Source organism: Lactuca sativa, chromosome 8 (assembly GCF_002870075.4).
Source record: "Lactuca sativa cultivar Salinas chromosome 8, Lsat_Salinas_v11, whole genome shotgun sequence".
Classification (NCBI taxonomy): domain Eukaryota; kingdom Viridiplantae; phylum Streptophyta; class Magnoliopsida; order Asterales; family Asteraceae; genus Lactuca; species Lactuca sativa.
This window is the reverse complement of record NC_056630.2, coordinates 88601503-88623297: the sequence shown is the minus strand read 5'-3', so window position 1 is coordinate 88623297 and position 21795 is coordinate 88601503. Positions and strand designations below refer to the sequence as shown.

At 40.7% G+C, this 21795-nt stretch overlaps 1 protein-coding gene across 1 annotated transcript; it reads left to right on the top strand.

The window, feature by feature from the left end:
* Positions 1-17453: 17453 nt before the first annotated feature.
* On the top strand, positions 17454-20542 carry LOC111906126 (protein arginine N-methyltransferase PRMT10). Its single transcript, XM_023901858.3, has 7 exons — positions 17454-17747; positions 18588-18780; positions 19052-19157; positions 19246-19435; positions 19649-19834; positions 19914-19997; positions 20182-20542. The coding sequence occupies exons 1-7, from the start codon at positions 17541-17543 to the stop codon at positions 20356-20358; spliced, it is 1143 nt and encodes a 380-aa protein (XP_023757626.1). The 5' UTR covers positions 17454-17540; the 3' UTR covers positions 20359-20542.
* Positions 20543-21795: the final 1253 nt, after the last annotated feature.

Sequence of the window (21795 nt, the reverse complement as noted above, 5' to 3'; positions counted from 1 at the left end):
GATTGTTATGCTATTGAAATATTGGTGATTTTAGTATTTGGAAAAAGTTAATTGGATTGTTATGCCAAATATTGCTCATGAAATAAGAATTTTACTGTAACGTTTGGTTCCTAGTACGTATTTAACATTTTAACTTAAATTTATTCCATTTTATAGAGCAACTCAACGAGTTGGGAGCCCTAAACTCATCGAGTGGAGATCATAAGGGCCGCGTAATTTAAGTAACCCGAGTTGGGAGGCCTCAACTAGACGAGTAGGCCGTCAGGGATAAAACCTTAATTCCGGAGTTTGCATCTTATTTAAGCACCTTAAACCTTTCATGTTGGCCTCATTTCCAGCCGCCAAGTCCCAAACCCTAAATCTCGAAACCCTAATGCTATTGTGAGTGTTTATAAGCTATTTCAAGTATTTTAGTGTGTGTTTTAAAGCCATTGGAAGAAGTAGAAGCTTGAGGACACAAGAAGGAGTGTGTAGATCCAGAACCCTTGCTTCAACCACAACATTTTGCTGGTATAAAGCTTAAACCTTGCTTTGTGGCAATTTAGATCTCCATTTTTGAAGTTCCTTGTGTTATTTTGGTCCAAATGATATGATTCTTGGGATTGGATGTCCCAATTGGAGAACACTTCAGATCTAGGGCCTTAAGGGGTTTTCATTGCATAAAGGTGCCAACTTTATGGCCACGAAAGTCCCATGCAACCTTTAGACCATCATTTTGTTCTTTTGAAGCTTCTAGGGCCATGCATGTGGATAAACTTTAAGACTTTACATGATTATTTAGTCCTTAAAGTCCAGATCTATAACCTCATGGTCTATCTTGTAGTTTTGGTGGTCTTTGGATGAAGACTTTGGCCTTTTGGGGTTAGGGTTTGAGCTTAATCTCATTAGGAAGGGTATTGATGGGTAAAGTTGGAAACTTTACCCTTCTAGAGGCATTTCCACTCTAGGTTTGGAGTATGAGACTTGGATTTGAAGAATAAGGCCTTAATGAAATAAGAAGGGTTGACACACTGATAAACTCGACGAGTCCATAAGGGAAATCGACGAGTTGGTTTGGAATGTTCTTGATTCTGTTGAAGGAACTCGATGAGTCCACAAGGGAACTTGACGAGTTATACTGGGAAAGTCCCGTTTCTCTTGAGAAGGAGAAACACGGCGATTTGGATTGCTATTTCACGATACTGTGATTCATAGGAATTCGCCGAGTTGAAGGGTAAACTCGACAAGTTGAGTCAACTCGGAGCGTTGACTTTGAATTGACCAAAGTTGACCCTTAAGGGTTATAAGTATGGAATGGTATCTAAGAGGTTGTTTTGGTTCAGGGAGTGAGTAGAGTAGATTTCGGGCAGAGATGTTTCAGCTATCATCCGACATTTGAGGTGAGTTTCCTCTTGGTTTGAACGGGTCGAAGGCACCAATGTCGGCCTGTGTATGTTATGTGTGATGATTAGTAGGTAAGTGTGGGTTGGGCTCGTATCTTAACATTATTTGAGTATGGATATGGAATTTGATTGATAGAATTGGTTATACTTGTTGTCTGTGTGATACTTGTCTGTGTTTCTTAGTTAGTGAGTGTGGGTGGGGCCCGTATCTCCTAGTTAGCCGAGTGTGGGCGAGGCCCGTATCTCCTAGTTAGCTGAGTGTGGGCATATCAATTCTCTTTCTTGAAAAATATAGAAGAAAGGAGTCTGCGCCCCAATATCTGCCATAAAAGGGCCAAGCCATAACAAATGCGAAGCTATACGACTTAACTCCAACATAATGACTCTGATATAGTAGCTGAGTGTGGTCGAGGCTCGTATCTCACTAAGTGTGGGCAAGGCTCGTATGTCATAGGGCGGGGCCCATTATCCGAGTGTGGGCGGGGCCCGTATCTCCTTGAGTATAGGCAGAGCCCGTATCTCTTAGTTGCATGTTATGTGTATGGTATGTGGTAGTTTGGGGGAAATTCACTAAGCTTCATGCTTATAGTTTTCAGTTTTAGTTTCAGGTACTTCTGGTAGCAAAGGGAAGAGCTCGGGATGACTGCATTGCACACACCATAATATTTAGACTGGGATGTTCACTCTGATGTTTTGATATGATACTTTGATCTGATACTATGACTTATGTTTTTGAATGGAATGATTTTAATAATTATGGCTTATTTAATGATTAAAAATGAAAATTTTGGTCATGATTTTTGGGATGTTACATTTAACATGTTTATGTCAAATCAAAGGAAATAGTATTGGGAAAATAGTTAATTGGATTGTTATGCTATTGAAATATTGGTGATTTTAGTGTTATCAACATATTTTGGTGTAATTATTATTAATAATGAAATAGGCCGAAATTTATTTATTAACCGAGCGTGGAGGTGAGGGGGTGCATACTTGGTATGATAATTATGAACTCGGGAATACGGGGGTCCGGGGCCAATGCCCCTGGGTACAGTGTTCCAAGGGGTTGCAACCCATTGGTGGGGTCTAAGGGCAACGCCCCTGGCTTGTAGTTCCACCATAACTTCTTTTCCTACAAAACTATCCTGATGACATCTTGATGATATAAGCGTTAGTTATGTCTAATAACTACCGGTTTTGGCGCTAAATCTGGAGGCAACCACCATAACCTCTTTTCCCTCTAGTATAAGAAGCTTTTTTCGGTTCCAGTAAAAGGGTTGGAACTCATATACACGAAAAGTATATTTTGTTCTCTCTATCTCTACAGAACACAAAACAGCAAGGTATATTTCTGTGTTTTGATTTTGGAAGTGGCCTGATTTCAAAATTGCATTTCTTGGATTATCCCAAATCAGATTTCCCGATAACTCATACATAAGGGTCGAAATCACAGATTCTAGCATGCAATCCTGAGCATACCCTTATTGTAACTTCTAGCATGTGTATCTTACTATAACACATATAACATAACAACATGTATGAGTATTTTGAGAATTACTTACTTGAGCATTGACTGATTGCACACATTGCATCCTTTTTTCTTTCTCGAAAACCTTTTTAGTAAAACATTTTATAAAAATATTCTCTTAGTCCTTAGTTTAAGTTCAGACGCATCTAGTGCTAACATGAATCTCTCAAACAAAGGCTCTGATGCCAACTTATAACATTCTAAATTCCACAGTAAAATTTTCATTTAGTATTAAATGCATTTGTTCCAATTCTAACTTCAAAAATCTAAATAAAAGCATATGTTTCAAAACATTAATCATAATATAGACATAAAAGTTATTAGGTGCGAAAATCTCCAATAGATGCAATGTAATGCCCCGAATCTCAAGTATCGATTTTATAAAAGTTTTCTTGTTTTCAAAGTCTACTCGACGAGTTGGTTGCCCTACTCATCGAGTAGCAGCGAGTTGGTCCGCATGTTTTAGTGACTGTGACAACCCGAAAATTTCTAACTTGCATTCTTCATTTCTTATCTATAATAGACTCGTTTTGCTATCTTGTAGTACCATTTAGGGTCTATTGGAGCGTTCTAAACGTGTTATAATCAAGGTTGGAGTGTGGAAATGGGTTAACTCAAAGTGTAGGAATCAAAAAGAGGCCAAACACTCCAACACATGGAGTGTGCGGCCACACACATGTATTTGCGGCCTCACACCCTTCCCAACCGCACACTCCACCTATATATATACCACACTTAGTCATTTTTGAACACTTCCTTCACTTCTTCAAGCATAGAACACGAAATCCTCTCAGGTATCATCCATTCTCCTTGAAGATCTTCATAAAAGGTACCAAGAACACCAAGAACACCATCTGGCCGCACACATGGCAGCACACACCATCTGGCAGCACACATGGCCGCACACAGGGCCGCACACATGTGCTGGCAGCACACCTGGCCGCACACACACATATAGTGTGTATTTTGGCCATACACTCCTTTGTAAAGCCTTATTCCCCTTCATACAATCATATATGGTTGTAACACTTCAATATAAGTGTTTACTAGTCCCTAAGTTGTTCATAACACTAATTATATTCATATGTGTGCCAATATATGCTAAATAGGATTCGCGTGTGTACTCAAGCCACCACTTGATACTTAGCAACTGATCCAACATTTTCATCAGAACCACTCACTACAGGTGAGTTCATACCCCTTAATCAATGTTTTAAACTGTTTTTAAATGTTTTATGGGGGGAGATACAAGTAGAATTTTGCTAATTATTATATCAATCACATGTGATTAATAAGCAACATTCAAATGATTGGCTACTCATTAGCCGTTTTACCAAACAGTTTCCTTCAAAAGTATTCATAAACACTTTATGTGTTTAAAAACTCCTTATTACACTGTACATTTTACTCTGTATATTATATTTCAAACTTATTTACAATTGTGTTTCAAACAAATGTTCTTTATACTAAACTGCTTTATCAAACCCATGCCTTCATAACCATTTTATAGATCGACATCAAGTCGGTCTTTTCTTAGAAAATATTTATGTTCAAAGGTTTTACAAATCTTATTTTATGCTTTTAAATTATAAATTGCATGCCTCTATATGTATAGTTATATAAGAAATGTTTAAAAGACTTAGGAAGGCTATCCACCCTATTTCCTTTTCGCGCTTGAGATGTGGTCTGGTGGGATATCGGGTACTCGTCCAAAGGTCGTTTAAATATTAGTTATATAACATATGTACATATATAGTCATAAAGACCCTTCCAGTTCATCCTATGCCCTTGGGTAGCAAGGGTATACATCCATGTTCATACATACCAGTTAGATTACTAGTAAACTACCATATGGGTAGTTTAGGAAGATACTAGAACTATTACTAGAACACAATATCATACTATGAGTCAGTTCATTCATGAGTCAACACTTACTACTATGAGAACATATACAACTATACTAGAGAAGAACATATACAACTATACTAGAGAAGAACATATACAACTATACTAGAGAGAGAACATATACAACTATACTAGAAAGAGAACATATACGACGATACTAGAACGAGTACATTACTATACTTGCTAGGTAGAGAGCACGTACAATACTAGCTAGAACATTACAGTACATTACCATACTACTACATAAATATGGACACATGATCATATTTACATGAGTACAATTACAAGAATTACTAGTACATTTTATATGTATAGATTCTATTATATAATCCTCATTCTTATCTTTACCTTGTGATTCAATCACATAATCGACGAGATAGATTGGATTTAATATCCTAGTACCCAAGGATACATTGCGGTACTGACCATTCCTAAAATCTCTATTAGCTACAGAGGTAAAAGCACATCCACGGATGTCAACGGTTGATACCATTACAAGTATACTTTTGGGGATTGACTATTCCTATACCCAGCTGTTAGCAACAGAGGTAAATGTACATCTACGGATGTCTTCAGTTAACATTGTTAGTTACCCTTGTTCCAAAGGGTAATACTAATACAGCTTGGTCTTGGTAGAAGACTACATTCAGAACAGTTAGGTCTTGGTAGAAGACTACATTCAGAACAGTTAGGTCTTGGTAGAAGACTACATGCAGAGCAGTTAGGTCTTGGTAGAAGACTACATTGAGAACAGTTAAGCCTTGGTAGAAGACTCCTTTTGTTACTAATAGGAATCATAGGGATTTCTAGGACTTTTCAAACGTTTACAATTATTTTACAACCATTTTCATACATACAGTTCAATTACATTTTCAAATACTTAAAATTTGTATACATACAAATACTTACATTTCAAATACATACAAGTATTTACAAACAAATTAAGACACTAAAATACTTATGATCTCACCAGCTTTAAAGCTGATACTCTCTTTCAAAATTACTTGTATCCTCAGGTCATCATAGACAGGTACCAATGCAAGGATTAAGGAAGATGGAGCTCGTTCAAGACTCATCTTTCATTTTGATTTATTCATTAGTGTCTATTATACATATCAGAATACACTTGTATTAAAATTATATTATTAATGCAATGGATGATGTTGTTGCTTGTTTACTACTTTTCATTGTTGTGATACTGTATATGACGTCCTCCGCCCCAGAACGTTTCCGCCGTTCAATGGTTTTGGGGTGTGACAGTGACCTACTCGCCGAGTCCAAGAAGGGACTCGACAAGTAGGATCTGGCAGATGAAACCCTAAATTCTAGGGATTTTCACCCTATTTAAGGACCACTTATTCCCCTTAGCCTCTCTTACTACCTCCTTGAGTTCAGAAACCCTAATTCGTGGTTGCTCTCTATATTTGTGTGCTTCTTAGCTTGGAAGAGGGATCTTTGGAGTAAAAAGCTTGGAGTTCAATAAGTTTGGAGCAAGGGGTTGTTGTAGATTCGGATTCTTCTCTGTCTTGGCATCGTTTTAGAGGTAACAAGTTGTTACCTTGGCTCTCTCTTAGTTAGATATCTTTATTTATGGGTTTGGGATTTTAGGGTTTTGTGTGGTGGTTCTCCGATTTGGGTCAAGATCTGAGGTTGCAACCTCATATCTGGACTCCTTTAGCCCCTTTTTGTCATAAAGTTTCAGTCTTTGTTGAGCTGAGACTTTCCCCTTACCTTAAGCCACTCCTTTATCTTGTTTTGGGCCATTATCATCTTGCATGCACGTAAAGTTTGCAACTTTACGTGATAAAAATATTCTGGGAGCTTAGATATGCAGTATGGAGCCTTTGCTTGACTTAAAAAGTATATGTATGGATGAAGGATTGAAGGGACTCGACGAGTCGCAAGGTCGACTCGGCGAGTCATAAGAAGATGGTCATGAACTCGACGATTTGGATGAACAACTCGACGAGTCCGATAAAGATTGCCCTGAGCTCGACAAGTCAGTCGATGAATCAGTGAGTCGGCTAGGGTTTTTCCCAACCTTTTGACATGTAGGAACTCGACGAGTTGATATCAGAGCCTAGGTTTGAGTGAATTGGAGGAACATTTGTGTGCCTCCAGCCTTAAATCAAGGAAAATATTTTCAAATGGTTTTGAAAATAAGTAAAGGAGGATGCAAAGTGTATGATCAACCAAAGCTAGTAAGTTGACCCCAAAATACCATACAGTTATTTGATTATGTGATATGTTAGAACAACATGCTAGTGCTAGGCTAAGGATCTTCAGGAATTGCATGATAAAATTGTTTGATTACATGATGCATGGTAGCCTAGGGTTTTCCTCATATGAGATTGACATCATTATTGTAGTTGCTTAGTGTATGCATCTCAGTCGTACATGACTAAGATCTTATAGCATGAGAATGTTTGGTTTGGCCTTATTTCCTGTTCTTGTTTGATGAAGGGATTACGGTAGGATCAGGTATTCGAAAGTCTATAGGTTCCAACGTTATGTATGACTAGCATACACTAGCGTTGTAGGGTTGATGGAAGTTTCATGGATGAGTGGGTTGTGTGAGACCGGTAGGTCAGTTGAGAGACAGTTAGCCTTCCTCTAGGAGTGAAGTTGAGCGACCACCAGGTGTATGTATAGTGTTAGGGTGTTGTGGTGATACTTGAGACAAATATGGGTAGGTGTGGAAGGTAGTAGGGGCCCATACTACTGAAAGCATAGGACCCATACGCGTAGCAGGGAAGTCACAACCTCTAGGGTTTAGTATGGAGTTGGTTCCCGGTTATTTAGGCAGATTTGCTGATATCTTCCTGTTATATTTTCAGTATGGTGGTTATGAGGAGTTTCGTGATAGGATCCAAAACGGGATCAGGGCAGGGTGATCAGGAGGCCCCAGTAGCACCTGAGGTTGTCGTCCATGAAGGGCCATTGTTGACAGAGGATCGAGTCAGGGAGATCATCCGCGAGGAGGTGGTCACGATTGTCCGAGGTTAGATCCGAGAGTTATTTGGGACTATCAAGTCCGCTATGATGGAGTACTTTGATGACAGATATGCAACCCTTACCGAGACAGCTGCCGCTACAGCCACCGTAGCTGTAACAGCGACAGGAGGGGGAGCGGGCTGAGTTTATCAGTACCGGGACTTCGATAACACGAAGCCCCTGACTTTTGATGGTACTCAGGATCCCATTGAATCCATGAGGTGGCTTTCGGATGTGGAGGGGTGTTTCTTTACATGTTCATGTCCTACTGACCAGAAGGTCAGATGTGCCCTGAACCTGTTGAGGTCCGGGGCAAAGGACTGGTGGAGATTGATGACGGGGTCATATACGGATGACCAGAGAGCTGCTGTTACTTGGGAGCAGTTTAGAGACATGTTCTGTGCTCGCTACATTCCAAGGGTCGAGCGGGAGCAGTTATATCATGAGTTTTTGGAGCTGAGACAGGGTACCGAGACGGTGACAGAGATCACTCATATGTTTACTGAGAGGGCGAGCAAGCTCAGATGACACGCTATCTGAGCATGCTCAAGACTGAAATCCGTTAGTTTGTTGCCACTCAGATATGTGATACTCTGCTGGAGTTATATGAGGCCTCCAGGCGGCGTGAGTTAGAGATTGAGCTGCAGTTCAGGGAGCAGCGGCAGGCCCTTGCGCAGTTGCAGCCGGTGCCGAAGCGTTCCAAGACCGCTAATACCTGGACTGGGGGACAGCCAGGTCGCACTTGTGGGAAGTGCGGAAAGGCTCATTCAGGGACGTGTCGAGCAGGGAGTAGGTGCCACCGATGTGGCAAACAGGGACATCTGGCCAGGGATTGCAGGCAACCGACTCTGACTTTCGGAGTCAGGCTTTGCTATCATTGTGAGCAGATGGGTCATATGAAGGCCCAATGTCGTTTATTAGCCGCAAAGCCGACGTAGGCTCCAGTACCGGCTACTTTGAGGATCACGGATGGGAGACCATTCAGGTCAGAGCCTCCGAAGGCTCATGATCGTGTCTTCCAGCTTACAGCCGAGGAGGCCAGGGCAGCACCGAATGTGGTTGCTGGTATGTTTCTATCATTACCCTTATTCGTTATATCTGTTATATGCTTATCTGTTGTACCTGTGATTAGGTACATTTTTGGTAAACTCCTTACCCGCATTGGTGTTATTTGACTCGGGGGCGAGTCGGTCGTTTGTATCTCAAACTTTTAGTAGGGAGTTCAGTATGCCAGTAGGTGAGCTAGAGTGTCCGTTGCGAGTCTCAATCGCCAACGAACACGGGATTTCTGCTTCTTCGGTCTACCGAGGATATGAGTTGGAGATTTTCGGAGTGTCCTTTCCGATAGACTTGATATTGATTCCCATGGGGGAGGTGCGCGTGATTGTAGGGATGGATTGTCTTAGTCGGTTCGGTGCCATGATAGATTGTGAGGGCCAGCGGGTGGTAGTTCGCACCTTAAGTGGAGGAGAACTGATTGTATATGACGAGGGCACCAGAGAGGGATCAGGGTTCTGCTCAGTTGCCAGGGCTCGGCAGTATATTCAACACGGGTGTGTGGGTTATCTAGCGTATGTGGTGGATACGCGGGCTAGGGATCCGACTCCAATTTTAGAGGTTCCAGTGGTTAGAGAGTTTACCGACGTGTTCCCGGAGGAGTTACCAGGAGTACCTCCGAAGAGGCAGGTCGAGTTCTGGATCGACCTGGTGCCGGGTATGGCTCCTATCGCCAAGGCGTCGTACCGATTGGCGCCACTCGAAATGCAGGAGCTGTCATCACAGCTGCAGGAACTGTTGGGCAAGCAGTTCATTCGACCTAGTAGTTCTCCATGGGGAGCACCGATCCTCTTCGTCAGGAAGAAGGATGGCTCGCACCGGATGTGCATTGATTATAGGGAGTTGAACCAGTTGACGGTGAAGAACCATTATCCACTCCCGAGGATAAATGATCTCTTTGATTAGTTGCAGGGGGCATCTTGGTTCTCCAAGATAGATTTGAGGTCGGGGTATCATCAGGTATGGGTCAGAGAGGAGGACGTGGAGAAGACCGCGTTTCAGACTTGTTATGGTTATTAGGAGTTCGTGGTGATGCCGTTTGGGCTCACCAACGCGCCGACAATATTTATGGACCTGATGAATCGGTTCTGCAAACCGATGCTGGATCGCTCGGTCATCGTGTTTATAGATGATATCTTGGTGTATTCCAAGACTCGCAAGTAGCACGAGGAGCACCTCAGGGAGTTGTTGGGAGCTCTGAGACGAGAGTGGCTATATGCCAAGTTCTCGAAGTGTAAGTTTTGGTTACGAGAAGTCTAGTTCCACCAAGATGTACCCGAATTTGAGTTTGAGCTACTTGTGGTCGTGCATGAAGTGAGAAATCACTTGGTACATCGAGAGGTGCTTGACCTATAGGATGGTCAAGGCCGAGCATCAGAGGCCGCATGGCAAGCTGCAGCCCCTAGAGATTCCCATGTGGAAGAACATATCACGATGAACTTTATTACCAAGCTGCCGAGGACGGCGAAGGGGTTTGATGCCATATGGGTCATCATCGATCGATTGACCAAGAGTGCCCATTTCTTGGCCATACGGGAGAGTTCATCGGCCGAGAAGTTGGCCGACGTGTACGTCTGCGAGATCGCGCTCGCCATGGGGTTCCAGTCTCCATTTTCTCCGATCGGGATGTTAGGTTTACCTCCCATTTCTGGCAGAAGTTCCACGAGGAGCTGGGCACGCGGTTGCACTTCAGCACATCAGTCCATCCGCAGACTGACGGTCAGAGCGAGCGGACCATTCAGACCCTCGAGGATATGTTGAGGGTGTGTGTCATTGATTTCGGTGGGAGTTGGGATTCTCACCTACCGCTTGCAGAGTTTGCCTACAAAAACAACTATCATTCCAACATTGAATCCCCGTCTTTCAAGATGTTGTATGGCCGTAGATGTCGCACCCAGGTTTTTTGGGGTGAGGTCGGACAAAGGGTGATGGGACGGACGGAAGTAGTATTGCAGACTACCAAGAAGATTCAACAGATTAGGCGGCGACTGCATACCGCTCAGAGTCGACAGAAGAGTTACGCCGACAAACGCCGATTTGAGCTAGAATTTCAGGTGGGTGATATGGTTCTCCTAAAGGTATCACCCTGGAAGGGTGTGATCCGCTTCAGGAAGAGAGGGAAATTGGGTCCCTGTTACATTGGGCCGTTCAGGATCATTTCCAGGGTTGGAAAGGTGGCTTACATGCTAGAGCTACTGGAGGAGCTTAATCGGATCCACATCACCTTCCATGTTTCGCAGTTGCGGAAGTGCATTATGGATCAGGAGGCAGTGGTGTCGTTGGATGATATTCAAGTCGATGAGCTCCTAAATTACGTGGAGAGGCCAGTGGCCATATTAGAGAGAAAGATGAAAGTTCTGCGGAACAAGGAGATACCTTTGGTGAAGGTACAGTGGGAGCATCAAAGGGGGTCCGAGTGGACATGGGAGCCAGAGGCAGAGATGCGGGAGCACCATCCGGAGCTGTTCACCGCGGCAGACTTCGAGGATGGAGTCTTGTTCAAGTGGGGGATGAATTATAACGCCCCGATTCTCAGGTATCGATTTTATAAGAGTTTTCTTGTTTTCAAAGTCTACTCGACGAGTTGGTTGCTCTACTCGTCGAGTAACAATGGATTGGTCCGCGTGTTTTAGTGACCTACTCACCGAGTCCAAGAAGGGACTCGACGAGTAGGAGCTGGCAAATGAAACCCTAAATTCTGGAGATTTGCACCCTATTTAAGGACCACTTATTCCCCTTAGCCTCTCTTACTACCTCATTGAGTTCAGAAACCCTAATTCGTGGTTGCTCTCTATATTTGTGTGCTTCTTAGCTTAGAAGAGGGATCTTTGGAGTAAAAAGCTTGGAGTTCAATAAGTTTGGAGCAAGGGGTTGTTGTAGATTCGGATTCTTCTCTGTCTTGGCATCATTTTGGAGGTAACAAGTTGTTACCTTGGCTCTCTCTTAGTTAGATCTCTTCATTTATGGGTTTGGTATTTTAGGGTTTTGTGTGGTGGTTCTCCGATTTGGGTCAAGATCTGAGGTTGCAACCTCAGATCTGGACTCCTTTAGCCCCTCTTTGTCATAAAGTTTCAGTCTTTGTTGAGCTGAGAATTTTCCCTTACCTTAAGCCACTCCTTTATCTTATTTTGGGCCATTATCATCTTACATGCACGTAAAGTTTGCAACTTTACGTGATAAACATGCCCTAAGTGCTTAGATATGCAGTATGGAGCCTTTACATGACTTATAAAGCATCTGTATGGATGAAGGATTGAAGGGAATCAGCGAGTCGCAAGGTCGACTCGACGAGTCATAAGAAGATGGTCATGAACTCGACGAGTTGGATGAACAACTTGGGGAGTCCGATAAAGATTGCCTTGGGCTCGGCGAGTCAGTCGATGAATCGGCGAGTCGGCTAGGGTTTTTCCCAACCTTTGGAAATGTAGGAACGCAACGAGTTGTAAGGGGAAAACTCGCCGAGTTGGCCAAGGAGTTGCGGCCAGTGAGACTGGGAACTCGACGAGTCACTCAAGTGACTCGACGAGTTGAGGGCAACATAGACTGTTGACTTTGTCTTTGACTTTGACCAAGGGTTGACCATTGGACTTCTGGGGCATTTTGGAAAATTGGAAATTTACGAGCATGGTTCCATGGTGCATTTAGGTGGTGGAGTTGTACCAACAATCCAAGAGCTTGGGTTTATCTTCGAGTCGACAGTGTAAGGTGAGTTATCCTCGCTATACCCAAGGGTCTAAGGCACCAAGGCCGACTCTTTGAGATGTTATTTGGTTATGATATGCTAGTATGACCTGTTAGATCGCTATCCTAGAGGGTAGGATGATATTATGTGATATATGGTATGACCTGTTAATTCGGTATCCTAGAGGGTAGGATAGTATTATGTGGTATGTGGTACGATCCGTTAGATCAGTTGTTGTCTATAGACTGTTATGTGATTATCTGTTATATGTCCACATGGTTGTTTGGCGGTTGAGGCTTATCTGCTTTGTGTGAAAGCCAATAGGCATTGGCATTCCAAACTGTTGGTTGTAGGCCGTTAGTATTCCATCCCGAGGATGATTGGACTCATAGTATGTGGGCAATCCAACTTGTTGGTTGTGGGCCTGGGGTATTCCATCCCGAGGATGATTGGACCCATAGTATGTTGGCATTCCAACCGGATGGTTGAGGGCCTGGGGTATTCCAACCCGATGGTTGACTGGACCCATAGTATGTTGGCATTCCAACCGGATGGTTGACGGCCTGGGGTATTCCAACCCGATGGTTTACTGGACCCATAGTATGTTGTTTATGATTATATGTGTGTTATTGTGGGTATGGGTATTTTGGGGGAACTCAATAAGCTTTCGGGTTTACAGTTTCAGTTTATAGTTTCAGGTACATCAGGGGATCGCGGCAAGGCGAAGGCATGATCGTACAACTCCTCATGATTTGTTTATGTTTCTCGGAAAACTCTGATATTAGATATTTTGAAAACAAACCTTGTAATGATAAATGGTTTTAAATGTTTTGAAAAAGTTTTAATTTAGCATGAAATTTTTGAGTGTTACATGCAAGCCAATCAAGTCATGCCCTTCCCTTTGCTACCAGAACAACCTGAAACAATTTAAACTTAAATTTGTAAGCACAAAGCTTATTGAGTTCCCCAAAATACCACATTCACCACATAACAATGGGCCCCGACCTAGGGGTATATTTCAACTCATGTGAATATTATGCCTCCATAGTCTTACAATCACTTATGTTGCTACAGTCCCCTACGGTCTTTCCCGCTAAGATCCCACTATAGTATTTCATACAATTTGTTATGGTTCCCTATTGCTTTTCATGCAATGTTATGGTTACCGTAATGTCTTTCATACAAGTCACAAAGATAAGCAAAATATCATGACACCTAGTGGCCTACATAGTATAGTGAGAAGACTCACCTTATTAAAGAGCTAATACCCACCACCTGAAGTCCAATGAATCCTCTACACAAACTACCTAACCAAACAAACACTAAACCTTAGTCCATAGCTCAAGACCCCTCTACTTGACCAAAAGTCAAAATGGTCAATAAGTCAACTGCCAATGGTCCAAATCAACATAAAAAAAGTCAACCCTCAGTCAACCAGGTGTGCTACATGATGTCAAAAAATCAACAACTAAATTTGATTTAATTAATTAAGTCCAAGCCTATTATTCTCAGATATGGATCTCCATGATGTCTAAATGGATAAAGTTTCCAACTTTATCCATTAAGACGCCCAAACTATGACATCTGGAATTTCAGGTATTTTATTTATTCGATGAATTTCAAGTTTTATGGAAGAACTCGGCGAGTTGATGCGTAGACTCGCCGAGTAAAGACGCGAATCATTATCCGGGTGGATGGCTGGACTCGGCGAGTCGCCCCAAGGACTCGGCGAGTCCACGCTGTTTAATGAAACCCTAATTCCTCGGGTTTGGGGCCTATTTAAAGGGCCTTATGCCCGTCATTTGCGGCTACCAGACCCCAGAGAGAAACCCTAAGTGAGCTAGAGCGTTTGTGAGAGGAAAAGAGTCATTTCTTGATCATTTGTTAGTGTTTTGCAAATAGAAGAGGACCCAAGACAAGAGGAGGCTGAAGAAGGTGCTAATCCAGTGATTCCAGAGCTCAGAGACTTCATTTTGAGGCATTCATTCGACCCTTCTTCAGTTTATGGTGTAATTCTTAGAGTTAGGGCTTTTTAGCCCTTTAGAGGATGGTTATAAGGAGTAATTGGTCCCTTCTCGTGTTGGTGCTGTAGATCTGGACCCAAAGAGGTCCAGAGACCCTTTTCCCTTGAGCTTTATGGATGTTAATGGAGGTTATGAGCTTAGGATGTCATTTTAGATGCCATATCTTCAAATAAGGCCTTTGAGCCTTTGCATGAGCACCAAAATGCTAGTTTTACGTGATTATAATGCTTTGGGAAGTTGTATCTATGGTTTAGAGGAGTGGATCTGACCTCAGTAGGTCAGTTCAGCTTGAGCATGGCATGAACTCGCCGAGTTCATTAGCCGACTCGGCGAGTAGGACGGAGGGTTTTCCCGATAATCACACAGTTGGTGACTCACTGAGTTGGGGAAGCAACTCGGTGAGTCAGAGGGAATCTAGAGAACAGAGTGCACGATGGTACTCGCCGATTCAGGAGCCGGACTCGGCGAGTTGGGTCGGGACATTTCACAGAATGTGATCAGTGATGATTTGCAAAGTTGAGGTTGACTTAGTGAGTCAAATGAGGACTAGGAGGGTGAAGAACACGTGTGGACTCGCCGAGTCACAGTTGTGCACTCGGCGAGTTTGGTCAAGGTTGACCATTGACTTCGTTGACTTTTAGGGTTAGTCAATGTTTGGACCTTAGAGTCATCGGAAGGGTAGGATAGTCTTTTACCCTTCCTAGAGGATGTATAGAGAGAGAGTTTAGCCTAGCCCGGAGGGTTGTATTAATTAGAGTATTTATTTCATGTGATTAGGCAGGGGCTAGACCAGAGTTTACCGAGTCAGAGATTTACTGAGATATCCGAGGTGAGTCTTCTCATTATACTTTACCTTGAGTAGGTAACTAGAGTTATGCGATACAGTGTTTGTATGCTATATATATATATATATATATATATATATATATATGTTATGTGTTGCATTGCATTATTCTATGTGATTTATGCTGTGCATGTTACAGAGTTAGAACCTGAGGGTTCACAGAGTTTGGGTGCATGGAACCATAGAGTTATAGCCTCGAGTGGCTAATATGTGTTATATGTGGTATTTTGGGGAACTCACTAAGCTTTGTGCTTACAGTGTTTTGTGTTATGTGTTTCAGGTACTAGTGAGGATCGCGGAAAGGCCTCGGCTTGATTAGTACACACACGGGATTTTTATGTTATGAGATCTTGGGATTGATATATGTTATGAATTGAGTTTTAAACAGTGATGTTTTATGAATAATGAATGAATTATGTTTTTATAAAATGCGAAAAATTGTTTTGGAAATTACGGTGTTACACAAACAATCTAGATCTAAAACCCTAAGCTCTAAAAAGTCTAAAATAGCATTTTTCTTCTTGCATGGAGTAAAGATAGCCCTTGCATGCAGTCTTTACTCCATCAACACATCATATATGGGGTTGAATAGTACCCAAAGATCATGGAGTTGTTGAAACTCCATATATCAAATAAAGCACTAAAACTCCAAATACTCTTAGACCAAATGTGAAACACAATAAATAATGAAACTTTATGACTTACAAAAATCCGGAAGTGTTAAGAAGGTTGGATACTTTAGATGTAAAGCTCCTTTGATCAATCTTTCTTGTTTACTTCATTTTAGAGCACTAAAGACCACCAAATGAGCATCAAAATGAATTTTAGGAGAGAGGATGAGCTTAAAATCACAAAAAGAGGCTAGGGTTTCCTCAATGTCGATCTATGATTTATGGAGGCTGGGAAATGACAAACCCATGAGTTAATGACCTTTAAATACCCCAAACCCTAAAAACAAGATCAATCCTTAGGCCAGAGGCGTGCCACGCCTTTTTAAAGGGCGCCCCATGTCCCATGTGATAAATGGCTTCTAGATTTTCAGATTTTTCCAGCAAATGTGAAAGCATCCTTCTTCGCCTACTAAATCTGGATCCTACGGAAATAAAGGGTCCCACAAGATGGGGATAGAGGTGTTGATCGGATATAATTTTCGGGTTTTGGATAGTTCAGGTCGGGTAGTTCGGCTTTTTTAAAAAAGAATACTACCCGATAACCGACCTATATTACACTTGGGATATTTGGGTTCGAGTATGTCGGGTTTTAATTCATGTATACCCAAAAATTACCCACAATTTGATTGATACATTTAGGCCTCATAAACTTTTCTTCATTACATACAAAATTTTAGTCGGGTATTTATGGACATGTTTGCCGAAAAAATCTAGAACACCTAAAACGTAGTTATAATAACAATTCCAAAACTTTTTTTTTTAAAAACATTTAAAAGGATTCAACTTTGTCAGTGATGGAATGACACAATTTTATACCTGTTATTAAAAATCATACTTTTAAATAAAATCTTAAGATACATTATATTCCAAAAAAATATTAGGTAACAAATAGAATATTACATTTACCCCTATTAGATGTGCATCACGTTTTCTTTATGATCTTTTTGTTTTACAACCTTTTCTTTCTCTTTTGAAATTGATTATCGATAACTTATCGATAGTCAAAATGTTAATAAAGTTTAATAGTTACTATAGTTAATGTATCAACTTCTTTTTTAAAAAAATTGGGTATTGGATATACCCAAAATTTTCTAAACCTACCAAACAATCGACCTATTTAAATATGAAGTTACCCGATTACCTGATTTCTGAACCCGACGTCTGATTTACCCGACCCGATATATTCGAATTCAAAATGGTCGGATCAAATAATCAAGTATCGATTATTTTCATCAGACCTATCTAGAATTTTCCAATAAATATCCCTATATCTATTATTGTTATTGTTATTTATTTATATATTTATTTTTATTATTAAGAATTAGAGATTGAATAAGTTTGTAGTTTGAAAGAGAGTCAACGGTCGTTGTGCCCTAATCGAAAGTTCCATACTTCCATATATGCGTATGTCGGTCTCGCTGTCTCTCTGCTAAAGATTCAAACGCCATATCTTGATGGGGAGCACAGCTAACGGTGCCGCCGCCGAAAGGCGTACAGCCGCCAGCAATGGCCGGAGTCCCGTGGACAAAGAAGTCGACTTCGCCAACTACTTCAGCACATACGCTTTTCTTCACCACCAAAAAGAGATGCTCTCCGACCGAGTTCGAATGGACGCTTACTACAACTCTGTTTTCCACAATAAACACCACTTCATCGGAAAGGTACGTATATCCACATATTTACGTTAAACTGCTATATGCTCGTTTGTTGACTTGAATGAGGAAGGTGAAAGCAAATTTAGCTAACAATAAACCAACAGAAGTTATATATACTTAAAAAAATAGTTAACAACAAGGCTTCCTAGGCATGAAATAGGTCTCCGGCCGACGGTTTTCGGTGGCCGAGCGTACTGAACTCCGGTTGGTTGACAGAATAGGAACAAAAGATGTGAAATTGATCTTGTTTGGACGTGTGCTAAGAACCCAAGTAACTATTTAAGCTATTCGTATGTATATATGTATCTTGAAATCTGTAAATTTATGCAAATTTGTGTTGGGGTTGTCTTATAATGATCAAATTTTGTGTCTTTTTGCATAAAAACTGTTGCAACTTGAAATCTTGTATGTGTATACTATGTATATTCTTGAATCTTGAATTTTATGCAAACCCAAAGACTATGTATATGCATCTTGAAATCTTTAAATGCAAATTTGTGTTGGGTATGTGTTATCATGATCAAATTTTATGTCCTTTTGTCAAAGACTCTGTTGTAACTTGAAATCTTGTATGTGTATATATGCTTGAATCTTGAATTCTATGCAAAACCAAAGACTAAATTAGCATGTTACATGTATATATATCTTGAAATCTTTAAATACAAATTTGTGTTGGGTGTGTGTTATAATGATCCAATGTTATAATGATCCAATTTTCTGTCCTTGTGCAAAAGACTCTGTTGTAACATGAAATCTTGTACATGTATATTATGTATATTCTTGAATCTTGAATATTGTGATAAGTGATAACCCAAAGACTAAATTGGTGTCTTTTTTTGGAAAAAGACTGTGTTGGATGTAGGTACAGGAAGTGGCATTTTAGCAATATGGTGTGCACAAGCGGGTGCCAAAAAAGTATATGCTGTTGAAGCTACTAAAATGGCTGTTCATGCTCGGGAGCTTGTTAAATCAAATCACCTTCAAGATGTGATTGAAGTGATTGAGGGTTCAATAGAAGATATCACACTACCCGAGAAAGGTCATTAATTCATTATCAATCCACAAAAAGCAACAATCTTTATGATGTGTGATGTCTGTCTGAATAAAGTGTTGTATACATAAGGTCTAGTTTGTTTTTCAGACTAAATGGCTTAACCCATTAAGCTTATTTAGTTAAAAAGAAACAACCTTTTACTCCAAATAGAAATCATTTATCCATTCAAAACTTCATCCATACAAACACTTAATGGAAAAAGAAAACTTTACTTCTTTCTGGATTTATTTTCATCTCACCAAAAATTGATGTACAGTTGATGTAATAATCTCCGAGTGGATGGGGTACTTTCTTCTTCGTGAATCCATGTTTGATTCTGTAATTTGTGCACGTGATCGGTGGCTTAAACCAAATGGAATTATGTAAGTAGTTCTTTATAGTTTATACCACTAGTTACAAATTTTGTTCATTATTTTTAGAAAATTAATTAATTATTCTTTTTCTTTGAAGGTATCCAAGTCATGCTCGCATGTGGTTGGCTCCTATTAGATCCGGATTAGCAGATCATAAAATGAGTGATTATGAGGGATCCATGGATGATTGGCATGGTTTCTTGAAAGAAACCGAAGCTTATTATGGTGTCAATATGAGTGTTCTAACAAAACCCTTTTCAAAAGAGCAAAAAAAATATTATTTGGAGGTGGGTATCCTACTTTCTTGTATATTATTACAATTATGCCCCAATAACATCATTGTCAGCTAAAGTGCATGCCAAATGCAGTACAGTCTGTTCTGTCATGCCATGTCTTGTCAGTCCTAGTCTTGTGTATGTCCAATGCAGTACAACCTGTTTCGTCCTGTATTACTAACACGGAAGGTCATAAAGATTATTAAATTATTTTTTATTGTGTAGACATCGGTGTGGAACTCTTTGCATCCAAATCAAGTTGTGGGAACTCCTGCTATATTAAAAGAGATCGATTGTTTAAAAGTGACAGTTGAAGAAATCCTCAAAGTGGAAGCCAACATTTCATCATTAGTCACTAAAGAGGACACACGGCTATGTGGCTTTGGTGGTTGGTTTGATGTGCATTTTAAAGTGAGTTAACGGTCAACCTTTGACTTTTTTAAGTTCATGTGAGAATTGATTTGACCGATTTCTTTTTATATTTTGTTAGGGAAGTGAAGAGAATCCAGCTGAGTCAGATGTTGAGTTGACCACAGCTCCTAGTCAAGATGATGGCACACATTGGGGTCAACAGGTTGACTTTTTCTCTTTTGTTGTATTTTTTTTGTTGGGTTTAATGTTTTTTATAAGAAAAAAATGAATGTACAGTGTTATAATTGGGTAGAGTTTTTAAAGTACATATGCTATTTGTTGCAATTAGCTCTTTTGTGCTTTATGATGATATTTTAAAGATGATTTGATTGAATATATATGTGTAGGTTTTTCTTTTGCATCCGCATGCACGTGTGAATGAAGGGGAAGAAATTTTTGTTAATTTCTCAATGACACGTGCGGAAGATAATCACCGTTTGATGAAAGTTGATCTTGGGTATTCAATTAAACAGTCATCAGGCAAGATGCTGCCACGTGTTGATAACAAGTTTTTCATAGAATGAGGAAATATTCTTTGCTTAAACAAGAAGGAATCTTTTCATTTGTTTTTGGCTTTTTTTGTGTAACGTTTGCTATAAGAATAGTTGCTATCTTTTTTTAAAGTTTTGTTTTGTTACAAACTGAAAATAGATGTAAAAACTGTTTTAGTTTTATATAGAGAAGTACAATTATTGCAATTTTGCTTTATTATATATGTTCATGGCTATTTTGTTAAAAGGAGGGGTATATTAAATGAACCTCATGTGTGTAGGTGTAGTGTGTGTATGATGACCTCTACACACATGTCCTATCTTTTGAGATTTTTTTAGTGACACTTTTAAGGAGCTATGTGTGTTTGCAGGGCTTTCTTTTGGTTGTAAAGATGTTGGTATTTATGATTTTTGCATAGGTTAGATCGCAATTAAAAATTGTACTTTTGATTCCTTAATTGTAGTCGGTGGCAAACACCATTATTGATAGTAATTTTTGTGGGCAGCAATTGTCAACGACAAAAGTATGTCGTTCATGTAATTTTTGGAGATTTTGGGAGGGACTCGACGAGTTGACGTTTAGACTTGCCGAGTAGTGTCGCGATTTTCCATCCGGGTTAATGACCGGACTCGGCGAGTCGACTAATGGACTCGGCGATTCCACGCTGTTTAATGAAACCCTAATCCCCGGGGTTTGAGGCCTATTTAAAGGGGCTTATAGCCACCAATTGTGGCTACCAGACCCCTGAGTGAAACCCTAAGCGATCTAGAGCGTTTGTGAGGGAGGAGATACCATTTTTTATCCTTATGTGGGTGTTTTTGCAAGAAGAAGGTGACCAAGGCAAGAGGAAGCTAAAGAAGGCGCTATTCTATGGATTTCAGAGCCTAAGAACTTCATATTGAGGTATATATTCGATCCTTCTTCAGTTTTGGGTGTTAATCCTTGAGAATTAGGGTTTCTAGCCCATTTAGAGTGTGATTGTTAGTGCAATTGGTCCCTTCTTGTGTTGAGGCTGCAGATCTGGATCCAAAGAGGTCCAGAGACCTAAGCCCCTTGATCTTTATGGGGTGTCATTGGGTAATATGAGCTTAAGGTGGCATATTGAGGCCATTTCTTCAAATAGAGCCATTGGGTCTTTGCATGGGCATCAAGATCCAAACTTTACGTGTTTATATTGCTTAAGGAGGCCATATCTATGAGTTAGAGGAACGGATCTGACCTCAGGAGGTCATTTGAGCTCGAGCATGGCATGAACTCGCCGAGTACCAAGAGCAGACTTGACGAGTAGGGTTAGGGTTTCCCCATAGTTCACTCAGTGAGTACTTGCCGAGTTGGGGGAATGACTCAGTGAGTCAGAGGGAATTAGAGGACTGGAGTTCAAGGCGGAACTCCCCGAGTTCATAATGGGACTCGGCGAGTTAAGTTGGGGCGGCCCCGCGATTCATGCCAGGTGTAACCCGTCGAGCAGG

What these genes read in the sequence shown, in the direction of transcription:
- LOC111906126 (XM_023901858.3), top strand. Translation starts at nt 17,541, where the DNA reads ATGGGGAGCACAGCTAACGGTGCCGCCGCCGAAAGGCGTACAGCCGCC. An exon ending in CTTAAACCAAATGGAATTAT is followed by an intron (nt 19,158 to 19,245) that starts GTAAGTAGTTCT and finishes TTTTCTTTGAAG; the next exon opens with GTATCCAAGTCATGCTCGCA. An exon ending in GGTTTGATGTGCATTTTAAA is followed by an intron (nt 19,835 to 19,913) that starts GTGAGTTAACGG and finishes ATATTTTGTTAG; the next exon opens with GGAAGTGAAGAGAATCCAGC.